Source organism: Mustela lutreola, chromosome 12 (genome assembly GCF_030435805.1).
Source record: "Mustela lutreola isolate mMusLut2 chromosome 12, mMusLut2.pri, whole genome shotgun sequence".
NCBI lineage: Eukaryota > Metazoa > Chordata > Mammalia > Carnivora > Mustelidae > Mustela > Mustela lutreola.
In genome coordinates, this window is record NC_081301.1 from 37,913,622 (window position 1) to 37,925,932 (window position 12,311).

General features: G+C 47.1%; 1 protein-coding gene across 1 annotated transcript in view; it reads left to right on the plus strand.

The window, feature by feature from the left end:
• The window catches only part of B4GALT1 (beta-1,4-galactosyltransferase 1), a 53,552-nt gene that overhangs the window by 19,410 nt on the left and 21,831 nt on the right, over window positions 1-12,311 (plus strand). The window contains exon 2 of the mRNA XM_059141084.1: window positions 11,574-11,809. Coding sequence (XP_058997067.1) covers window positions 11,574-11,809 — 236 coding nt within the window. The remainder of the gene's footprint in view (window positions 1-11,573; window positions 11,810-12,311) is intronic.

The window sequence follows — 12,311 nt, forward strand, 5'->3', positions numbered from 1 at the left end:
GTCCTGGGATCGAGTCCCGCATCAGGCTCCCAGCTCCATGGGGAGTCCGCTTCTCCCTCTGACCTTCTCGCCTCTCATGCTCTCTCTCACTATCTCTCAAATAAATAAATAAAAATCTTAAAAAAAAAAAAATGAATGACTTTATCTCTTGGAGTGTGAGGCCTGCGTGTAATTATTAGTATATATATTCAGCAAACGTAGGTTGTAGGCCTAGTCTGTGTTAGGCACAGTGCTATCACTGAAAATGTGCAGAGGTCATGAAACCTGCTTGTGGCTTTTCAGAGGTAGAGCAGGGATTTGAGCCTCTTCTTGGTGTGCTGCTTCCCTCAGAAACTGAATTTGGCTCCTGTACACCTGTGTGTCAGATTTTCATATCTTACCTAATAAATGACCTAGGAAGGTGCAGAGCAAAGTGTTCTTCCCCTGCATCCTGAGGAGGGGAAAGTAACCAGGAGAGGAACGGAAGCAGGTATGGCTCCTACCATTAGGCCTGGAGTCTTCGGGTGGCAGGCTCTGGGCTACAGGCTCTGGGCTACCTGCTGGTGACTGGTGACTGGCTCCGGGCTGAGAGTCGAGGTCCCAAATGAGGCAGGAAGACAGCCTCTGTCTGGAGGATGAGGTTGTGAAATAAAACACTGGGCCTAAATCATTCTAATTCTTTCTGAGAAGCTCTTATCTTCTCTTGCAGAAGTGCTCTATTTCTAAAATGAGAGCGATGCCCCAAGATCTTCCTGGAGCTAACAGAATTCCCAGGCAAGTTGGCTTCCCAAGCCTTTCCTGGTAGTGATAACTGTGGGCAGGAACAGTTTCCAGAATTTGCACAAATTCCAGCAGAGGGAGGGAGGAAGGCAGGGAGGGAAGCCAAAGGGAGAAGAGCTGAGTGAGGAGAAAATCTGCCTTTGGGCCAGGACCAAACGAAACAGAAATTCCTCCTGGGATGAATTTTCCCTGGAGGACAACACTGGGAAGCCTGTTTACTGGGCTTTAAAAGTCTGTGGTCCCCAGCACAGTTTCTTGACCTCAGGGCCTTCAATCTCTGTGGTTTCACTGTGGATAGAAACTTTCTCCTCGGGTCACGCCAGGACAGAAGTGTACCATCACACCCCAGTTCTGGGGCCTCCTCGAGGTTTCCTAGTGCTCTTTGCTTGCCCCACTGAATTCCACAGCCATGGCCATGTATGGTATAGAAATGTGCTTGAGAAGGGTTTAGATCAATCAAGTCAAGTAAGATTCACTTTTATGTCACCTTGAATCGGTGGTTCCCTGGAACCCAAGATTAAGAAGGGTTCTGAGACAGTGTCGGTGGGCACAGCAGAGAGAGAGCAGAGGGACGTGTGTGCTGTGACTTGCTGTCCACCGTGTAGATACATCCATGAACAGCAGAACCCTAACAAGTTAGTGAGGAGAAGATAAGTATGACTTTTTTTTTTTTTTTTTTTTAAGATTGTATTTGTCTGTTAGAGAGAGAGCACAAGCAGGGGGAACGGCAGGCAGAGGGAGGGGAAAAGCAGTCTCTTTGCTGAGCAGGGAACCAGATGTGGGACTTGATCCCAGGACCCTGAGATCATGGCCTGATCCAGTCAACCTACCTAAGCCACCTTAATCTCCTTTCTAAACCCTGGCTCCAGGCAACCACTTTTGTCTCTACAGCTTAGCCTTTTGTGGACATTTGCCTTTTTATTTATTTTTTATTTTTAAGATTTTATTTATTTGACAGAGAGAGAGAGACAGCAAGAGAGGGAACAGAGCAGGGGGAGAGGGAGAAGCAGGATTCCTACTAAGCAGGGAGCCCAATGTGGGTCTTGATTCCAGAACCCTAGGATCATAACCTGAGCCAAAGGCAGACTCTTTTTTTTTTTTTTAAAGATTTTATTTATTTTATTTGACAGACAGAGATTACAGGTAGGCAGAGAGGCAGGCAGAGAGAGAGAGAGGAGGAAGCAGGCTCTCTGCTGAGCAGAGAGCCCGATGCGGGACTCGATCCCAGGACCCTGAGATCATGACCTGAGCAGAAGGCAGCGGCTTAACCCACTGAGCCACCCAGGCGCCCCCCAAAGGCAGACTCTTAATGACCGAACCACCCAGATGCCCTTAATGTTCTTTCTAAACCCTGGCTCCAGGCAGCCGCTTTTGTCTCCACAGCTTCGCCTTTTATGGACATTTACCTTTTTTTTTTTTTAATATATATTTTATATATTTATTTGACAGACAGAGATCACAAGTAGGCAAAGAGGCAGGCAGAGAGAGAGAGGAGGAAGCAGGCTCCCTGCCAAACAGAGAGCCCGATACGGGGCTCAATCCCAGGACCCTGAGATCATGACCCAAGCCAAAGGCAGAGACTTTAACTCACCGGAGCCACCAGGCACCCTGACATTTACCTTTTTAACTAGGGCCTTTACCTGGAATTTTTGACATTCTCTTAAGGATGGCTTTTTTTTTTGCCCATCCAGGAGTGTCCTGAGAAAGCCTCAATTCCTCTGTCCTTCATTTTCCCTCATACACAGCCCTGGGGCTGAAATATAATCCTTTAAAATGTTTTTTTTCTACCTTTTTATTTGTTTTTCTTCTCTTTTATTTTATTTTTTAGAAAAGACCTATTTATTTATTTGACAGAGGGAAAGAGGGAAGGAGCACAAGCAGCGGAAGTGGCTGAGGGAGAGAGGGAGAAGCAGACTCCCTGCTGAGCAGGGAGCCCGATGTGGGATTCTATCCCAGGACACTGGGATCATAACCTGAGCCAAAGGCAGACACTTAACTGATGGAGCCACCTAGGCGCCCTGTTTTATTTTACTTTTTAAAGCTTTATGTGGGGCTTGAACTCACAACTCTGAGATCAGGAGTCATGTGCTGTATCATCTGAGCCAAGCAGGCACCCCTGAAACATAATTCTTTTTTTTTAAATTTTAAATTTTTAATTTTTTTATAAATATATAATGTATTTTTATCCCCAGGGGTACAGGTCTGTGAATCGCCAGGTTTACACATTTCATAGCACTCACCATAGCACATACCCTCCACAATGTCCATAATCCCACCCCCCCTTTCCCAACACCTGTCCACCCAGCAACCCTCAGTTTGTTTTGTGAGATTAAGAGTCACTTATGGTTTGTCTTCCTCCCGCTTCCATCTTTTTTCATTTATTCTTTTCCTACCCCCCAAACCCCCCATGTTGCATCTCCACTTCTTCATAGCAGAGAGATCATATGATAGTTGTCTTTCTCCGATTGACTTATTTCACTAAGCATGATACCCTCTAGTTCCATCCACATTGTCGCAAATGGCAAGATTTCATGAAACATAATTCTTAAGATGCCTCCAGCCTTGATCTGCCAGAACTCTTCAGGGTTCTGGTTTGAGGTAGATCCGGACCCTTCAAGGTGGTGGAATCTGACTTTGGCTTTGTTACCTTAGCTTTAGGCCTTGGTACTCTCAGTGACAGAATCCTGGACTGAGTGACCACTCAAGGCTTTTCTGGTGATTTCATGATCCACATCAGACTGAGTTTTAGAGTTATTCTCTCAAGGAACAAATGGTATTTGGTGAAGAGCCTGTTTCATGTGGCTATGTGAGGTTTAGATGAGAAAATGCAGTGTTTTCATTAGATTAGGCTGTTGACTGCCACAAAGTCTCAAATTATAGGCCTAGAACCCAGAGGAAGCTCATTTTGAAGTTGAGGGTGGGGGCTGTGTCTCTAGATCACAAATCAGTTGCTATACCTGAACAGAAAAAGGCATATTTAGGGGCGCCTGGATGGCTCAGTTAAGCTTCTGCTTTTGGCTCAGGTCATGGTCCCAGGGGCCTGGGATCGAGTCCACATCCAGCTCCCTGCTCAGTGGGGAGCCTGCTTCTCCCTCTGACTCTGCTCCCCCTGCTTGTGCCCTCTCTCTCTGATAATTAAATAATATCTTTAAAAAAAAAAAGGGCATATTTAGAGCCTAGGAAAGAGAGTGTTTTGGGGCTTGGCTGCCTTGGTAATAGATGTATAATTAGGACAACAGTCTAGATTCTCAAACATCAAGCACCAGATGGTTCCCTGCCCTGTTAGTTCTGGTTCTTAACCTATAGTTGAACAAGTGCTGTGTGGGTCAAGATACATTTGTGGACCCTACTCTACCAGAAACTGTCCCAAGGACAGAAAAGAGTGGGACACAACACTTGTCCCAACCTCCCCCCAAAGAGAGGAGGGTCTAATAGAGGGAGTAGGTAGATATACTGGCCCCTCACCTCAAAGAGCTCTAGTATAGGCTTGTAAAGTTTGTTGTGTTGACTTATAAAGTTTGTAAACTTTACATGGAGTTCCCTCTGGCATGCAGAGCGGGGACCAGTTCATGCCAGGGGCTTAGGGAAAGCTTTGAAGAGGGGATATTTGGTTTGAACTTTGAAGGATTGTTACCTTACCTCTCTCACGAAGGTTTTTGATGTAGCTTTTAAGGATAGGTAGTGTAAAAAGGACAGATATAAATAAAATCAGCAAAAGAGAAAATGTGACTTAGAAAGTTAAAGACTGGGGAAGAGTTAAAATGTAGATATTCACACCTTGTGGCCCAACATAGTTATTACATCTGTCCCTTTGCAAAAGCCAAAAGTGAAGTACATTCTAAGTATTGTCAGAGAGCAGAAATGAACAGTAGTTCCTGAGTATAGATTGTTTTTCTTGGTACACACTCTTTTTTTTTCAATTTTAATTTTTTTTATTTAAAAAAATCTTTTTAGAGAGCGAGTGGGAGAGAGATAGAGTGCATGTGCAGGCATGCACACACACGCACGTGAATAGTGGGGAGGGAGAAAGGGGGAGAGAAAGAATCCTCAAGCAGACTCCACACTGAACACAGAGCCCAATGCTGGGTAATCTTACAACCGTGAGATGACCTGAGCTGAAATCAAGCCTCAGACACCTAACTGGCTGAGCCACCGGGGTGCCCCCTCTTAAAGACCTTCATGGGGGTGGGAAGGAGGTGGAGGTTATTGAGTGAACCTGTAAACCACCATTCTCAAAGTATAGTCCAGGGACACATGTGAAAGTTATCTAAAATGCTGTTAAAATGCAGAGTCCTGCACCTCAGTCCCAGAATTACCAAATGGGGCGCTCTGGGGAGTAAAAGCCAGGAATCTGCAGTTTCATGTGCTTTCTTAAATGATGGCTCTTGCACTCCACATCTGAACCCCTGCAGTAGAAGGAAACCTCACCAGCATTTTGAAAAGCCAGTGCAGTAGCAAATAAGAGGACTTGGCCTTGGGGCACCTGGCAGGCTCAGTCAGCTTGCCACTCTGTCTGCCTGTGCTTGCTCTCGCTCCTCTCTCTCTGACAAATAATAAATAAAATCTTTTAAAAAAAAAAAAAAAAAGAGGAAGAGCATGCGACTTCTGATCTCAGGGTCGTGAGCCCCATGCTGGGTGAAGAGATTACTAAAACAAGTAACTTTAAAAATAAAATTAAAAAGAGTACTTGGCCTTTGTTTGAAGATTTAATGGGGGAGAGAGCAGAATGCAAGAAAGGGCAGTTTCACTGACGTGGATGATTCACTGGTGGCCAGGTCACTTTCAGGTGATATTTTGGAAGACCTACCAAGTGTGGTGGTTCAAGCACATGGCAGGGCCACTTCTAAGCATAGAGAAGTAACGAATGCCCCTGTTCTTGATCAGTCCAGCTTCCTCTTGGCCACCTGGGCTATGCTCTGTAGACCTCCTCTGGCAGGCTCTTTTATTTTTTGAGCAAATACTTTGTTTTTTTTCTGTGCCCCCAAATGCAGGGTTCTGAGACCACAAATGTGCTCTGCTTCCTGTTGAAAAAGTGTTTCCGTCTCTGGGGTCTAATAGTGGCTTAGATGGTAAGTTGGCAGAAAGAACAGTGGGTGTTGAAATTGTGTTGAGCATACAGTATGCTTGAAACATATTGAGTTAGCATTAACCCTACATTATTCCTCTTTTCTGGTCACTGAATTGTATGCTTTGAAATCTTTATTTTGGAAGACCCTTGCTTATTGGGAATGGGTCGAAAGAGGGAGCTATACTTCCTTTCTTGGTTTATATTTTAAAATAGTTATTGTTTAATTTTAAAGATAGACACAAAGGTATAAAGAAAAATACCACGAACATCTGGTTTAAGAAATAAATCATTTCCAATACTTTCAAAGCCTTGGTGAGCTAGATTTTAAAATTTGGTAAGTAATGGTTAACATGAGATTTGAGAAGTCCCTTCTGGTGGCTCTCTGTCCCCTGCTCTTACATCAGGTTTCCTGGAAGTGTATTGAAAGCCTCTTAGTTGCTTGTATCATTTGTGTGCTGTCCACACAGGTAAGATTTGTTGGTATACTCTGTGTCCATGGCAGCCAAGTGGCCACAACTCTTGCCTGATGAGTCCTCTCTGAGAGGAGCTGCTTCTGTGCAAAGGTTTCCTTGACTCTCTATTCTGGCACCAGAGAGGACACCCCTTCCTTTGTGCCATTTTGGCTGTTCTCAGCACTGTTATCCTCACTTTTGTTTGCTGGTGTCCCTCCCCTCCAAGAGCAAAGAAGTTTTCTTAACCCAGCTCTGCTGCTGCCTCCCTGGCACCTAGCAGCCTGGCTCTGGGCAATAGATGGTGCTTCTCAGTTCTAGTCTGAGGGGTCACAAGGGGTACCTTGAGTTCACGGGCCCACTGCAGACAGCTGTCACCTCAAGCTGGAGGATTTGATAGGACCTGTCATCTAGTGCCTCTCTGGCCTTCAAAGAAGATTGGTACAGAGAAAAATGGCCTACCCACATGAGCTGTGGGGTTGAGGGGGAGAGAACTTGAAGAGGCACTATGTCACACTGTTGGGGCTGAGGCCTGGCCAAGGAAGACATGCTGGCACCCCAACTTGAAGACCACAGAGTTCTGGGTACTGCCTATAGTCTCACAGTTCCCATGTGTTTCAGTTTCATCACCCAGGAAATTTTCCAAAGAAACTTTAGGGTCAGGGCCTTGGCTATTAAGTATGGATTTTTTACAAATTAAAATTAAGTCAATTGAGTCTCAAAATCCACTATGATCATTTCACAAAAGAACATTTTAACATTTAGAGTGAGAAGCACTTGACTTTGGAAGAAAGGGCATTCTGATACATTGGTTCCACTTAGCTTAATGAAGAACAGTGTGCATTGTCTTTACTTTTACCGATTCGTGGCAGGCTGGTGAAACATTGCCACGACCCAGCATCAAGCCAGAGATCATATCCTGAGCCACTGGCCAGTCAGCTGGGAAGTGGTGACTAGATGTTCCAGCCTGTTTTGCTGAGGACAGAAGAATGAACTAGTGGCTCAGCCAGCATGAAAGTGAGACGGGGAGTCCTTGTTGGCCTGCCTCTAGACGAGCCGGTCTTTGATGGAGGGGCATGTGTGTGTTTGGGTTTGCTGTGCCGGGCAAGGGAGCAGTGGAATTTGTCTGAGTCGAGCTCACACATTGAAGTGATTGAGCGCCTTACACGCAAGGCCGTGACCTGGACTCCCAGCCGAGAGGCCCACGTGGCAGGGCTTTAGCTGGGGGAGCCGGGGACAGGCTCACATCTGCTCAGCTGCTTATGTAACCCTGCTTCCAGCTCCCAGAGCCAAGAAAACACACAAGCCAGCCCAGCGGGGCCTAGGGCCCATGGTAGCACACACCATGCGCCACACAGCAAGGGAGCCTTGGCTCAGTGTGAGGACTGTCATGAAGCCCTCAGCACTCAGCCTCCTCCCTTTGCTTCTCTCAGAGGCCCCTGGCAGTGACTCTGAGATCTGATAGCAGTTTGCTGTGGTTCTGGGCAGAGCTGGCCACTGCCCTCCTGGAGCCTGAGCTCTCTGGATTTTCTTGTTGGGACAGAGCCAAGCAGGCCATGGAGGGCAGCCTCTGCAGCATGGCAGGGGGGTGCAGGGCCCTCGGGGAGGCCTCCTGACTGGCACTGGACCCAGGAAGCATTTGGCTCCAGGTCTGCTGCCCCTGCTGGCTGCTGAGGGCTGACCCAGCTCAGGCGTGAGCCCCAGGGCTCTCGGGGCTGTGGATGCATCAGAGAAAGCAGGTGGGGCACGGATTGCCATGGAGAGCAGGACTGGGGATTGCAGTGCTCTTGGTGTGCTGCAGACATGATGGGGGTTGTGAGAAGGGCCCAGAGAGGACCAGGAGTCTGAAAAGAGGCTGTTCAGTAATAAAGCCCCGCAGGAAGCCTTTAGAGGAGTGATTCCCTTAGACAGCTTTAAATTAGAGTAGTTTTCCCTTAGGTTCTGCCACATCCTCATCAGGGAGCTCCTTGAGGTCAGGAATTGCTGTCCATCACTCCCCTTCTCTACTGGGCACACAGTCTCACTCAGGTGCCCAGGAAGTACTGGGCAGGAAGGGGTGGGAGAGTAGAAGATGGACCACCTAGGTTGTCAGCTACCAGAATTGATGAACAATGGTGTCAGTTGCCAAGGAAACTCTGGAGAAGAGGCAGGTTTGGCTATAGGTGATGATGGGGTGGGGTGTTGAGTAGTTCATTTGGTGCTGGTTGGATTCCCGTCCCTGCAATCTCCAGATGGGAAACCAGTATCCTGAGAGTGGGCAGCACTTGTCCAAAGACCATCCAGCAAGTCACTAGTGGAGTTCAACCAGGGCCCAGGCAGCCTTTCTTCTACCCAGGAAACTCTACCTCAGGACTACCATTTTAGAACCCCCCAACAGGCAAAACTAAGATGCTTTCCAGTCCACAGGTGTCTGCTCTCAGGAGGCTGGGCAGACCAATTGTGAATTCCTGTCTTCTGGGTTGGTTTCAGAAGGTATGAGCAAGTCAGTATGAGCAAGTCAGTAGGGTGAGAGTCCAGATGCCTCTTGGGTTCCCGAAAATGAAGTTATGTTTAGCAGCATCTTCAGAACTAGAGGTAGGGTGGGGTACAGGGAGTTGGCGGGGGGGGTGCAGATGTTGTGGGGCCCTCTGAAGTGAGAAGATGATGATTATCTTTTCATGTTTTTCACAAGTACACTGGGCTGCAGAGCCTCCCAGAAGCTTTGCTGGGGTCAAGCAGCCCAGGCCTAATGGACCTTATGGGGAAGGGCTACCTCCATGAAAGCCCCAAAGCTCATGAAGATGAGAGGTTCAGCTCCCCATTGTCCAGTCACCTGGGCTCCTTGTGATTTACCTCTTTCTGCAAATTGGCCAAGTCATTCCCCAGTGGAGCATCCTGAGATTCCATATTTTTTACGAATTGCCTCACATGATTCTGATGGATGGGTTTGAGAAAAAACTGGTTCAGGTGACCTCTTACTTAATCCTGGAGCATAGTACCTACTCACTCGAGGGCATCCTGAGGAGTTGGAACTGGGTCAGTTGTGTGAGGGACTGATATATGAGGCCTCTGTGCCCCTGCACCAGGGCGTCTGCTTTCTGAGCTCTGGTAATGAAGGGAGCAAAAGGATGAAGGCAGACTGGGGCTTATTATTAATTTCAAGATTCCGGTCTGTCTTGAAATGCAAAAGTCTGTTAGAAGAAAGAAGGAAGGGCATTTCTGGCAAGGAGACAAGTATGGATGTAGGCATGGTTTATTGGAAGGGGGATGGAAGTAGAGCTGATTGAAGGGCCTTGTTGCCAAACCGAGAGGTTTTAGCCTTCCTTGTCAAAGACTGCAGGGCCCCTGAGCTGTCAGAGTCTTTTGTTTGTTTGTTTGTTTTGTTTTGTTTTGTTTTTGTAAGCAGGAAAGTGATATGATCAGATCTGCATCTCAGAAGAAAATAAATGGGTGGGAATGGGTCTAGTGAAGGTGGAACTGAGTCAGCATTGGAGGGAGGGAGGGTGTCAAAAGTACCAGGGGATGCTGAGGAGAAGGAAATGGGGAGTCTGCACCTGCTGACAAGCAAGAGGAGCAAGAATCAACTTCCTTTTCTGGGGCTCATTTCAAGAGGATGAGTGGTTTCTGGGCACAAGGGTGCTTGGAGCGTCACATGTTACTGATGAACAAATAAGGCAAAGGAGTGATGTGTGGTGGGCCTCGGGTGGGTCTCACCAGCATGTTTCAGGTATGCTTGCTCCCAGTGTGTGGTCAGCATTCCCACCTCTATTCTGTAGTTGTCTTTGTTCTCATGGCGAGTTGGCTTCACAGGTCAATCTCGTTACACTAGAGTAACAGTTCTCAAAATGTGTTCCCTGGTCGAGTGGTACTATGGCCAAATAAGTTTGGGAAATGGTGGATTATATAAAGTGAAGGGGGTTTCTTGACTGCACAACTTTTCAGAGCCTTTGGTGTGCCTTAAGATTGAGTATGCTTATTTGACCAGGTGACATGTTCTTCCATTGAGCATCTTACTGGAATTACTGTTTCCTGGAACCTGGTTGGAGAAAGTCTGGCCTACAGGGAATACTGGGGCTCTGGGTTTGAGTTTTTTTGTTTTTTGTTTTTTGTATTTTTAGATTTTGTTTATTTATTTGAGAGAGAGAACACGAATGTCGGGGGGAGGGACAGAGGCAGAGGGAGAGGAAACAGTCTCCCTGCTGAGCAAGGAGCCTAACTCACAGCTCAACCCTAGCGCCCCAGGATCATAACCTGAGCCAAAGGCAGATGCCTAATCACCCAGGTGCCCTGGGTTTGAGTATTGACTCTGTCCCCAGTTTCCTGTGTATTCCTGGGCCTGTCATCTTTTTCCTGCCCTCCACTGTGCATGCCACATGCGGGTCAGTCCCCAGATGAGGAATGAAGTCCTCTCCTAGCTCCACCTTAGGAAAAAAGGATTTCCATGTCTGTATCTGGATATTGACCTTGGCCTCTCCCACTACTACTACCCTATCACTACCTCAGAATCCACCATCCACATCATCAATTTTTCTTCTAAGTCAAGAGTTCTCTTACTAATTTACTTCTCTCATCTGGAACCATATTCTTCCAGGATAGAAACTTGGTGATCCTCTCCAGCTTTCTCTCCCTTCCTCATCTCCTTTGTTATTCTACCACTGATACTTACTACTAAGCATTTTTCTGTGGTGTTCTTTTCAGCTGTTTCTCATCATCCTGAAGTCTGCTCTGGGTCTCAGTTCCTCCAGTCCCTACCCCTGGAGTTCTTTTAAATACGTGCATCAGGTGTCTTCCTGAGACATGGGTTCCTCATACTACTCCTTGCTACCTTCCGATTTGAGGCTGATTTCCACAACACCATCCTCCCTGACTTGCATACACAGACACACACTCACCCCTTTCCCCAAATAGACTAGGTTCAGAGAGTTGATGGACATCATTTGTGCAAGGCCACACAGCTGGGGGATGGTAAAGTTAGGTCTCCACCTTAGGATTTCTGAGAAAGTGCTTTCTCATCCATTTTCTGATCCTTAAAACAACCTTTCAGGAAGTCTGACCAGCAGCCACTCCCTTTCCAGTTATAGCTGAGAAACCTAGAATCTCAGGGGAGTGGGTCCTGGGCAGATGTGTGCTTCATAGCATGACCAGCTGTCCAGCTTTGCCTGGGCCTAAGGGGTTTCCTGGGATGGTCGATCGTCCTAGTGCTGGACATAAGTGCCTTTTTCGTAGCCACACTGCCTCCCAGGAGGAGATGTCTCCTGAGGCTGTGGCCTGGGGGAACACTGTAGCCTGCTAACTTCTCCTTCCTTCCACCTCTGTAGTCGGCCCCATGGTGATCGAGTTTAACATGCCTGTGGACCTGAAGCTTGTGGAGAAACAGAACCCAGAGGTGAAGGTGGGCGGCCGCTATACCCCCAAGAACTGCATCTCTCCCCACAAGGTGGCCATCGTTATTCCGTTCCGTAACCGGCAGGAACACCTCAAGTACTGGCTGTATTACTTGCACCCTATCCTACAGCGTCAGCAGTTAGACTACGGCATCTATGTTATCAACCAGGTGAGGTCTGGGAAGACGGAGTGAGGGAGGGAGTATGTGAGTAATGAGGGGTGAGAAAAAGAATCCGATACTAGACATGTGACATTTTATAACCCGGCCAGCCTCACCGTCCTTAGGCAACACAGATAAACCAGATACCATACAACTTGCTTGTCACTGTCTGCTCTTTGGGCAAAGGTATTTGCTTGCTGGGGTATTTTGTTTTCTTTTTGCTGCAAGTGCACTTCCAGCAAAATTGAGAGAAACACAACAATCCTCATTCTCCCAAAGTAGAGCATTAATTATTTCCCATCCTTGGGTAGTTGTGTATTTTCCTTAAAAAAAAAAGATAAAAGCACTCATTTAAATGTCAGAGTTTTAGGCAGCTTCGAAATTATCCAGTCTAACGTATCTTCTGGGACACCTGCTGGAGATAGCACCCTTAGATCAGGCCTGAATGCCAGCCCCCAGCAAAATGGCTGGGGAAATCGAATTTTTAGGCCACTGAGCATCATGTGCACTG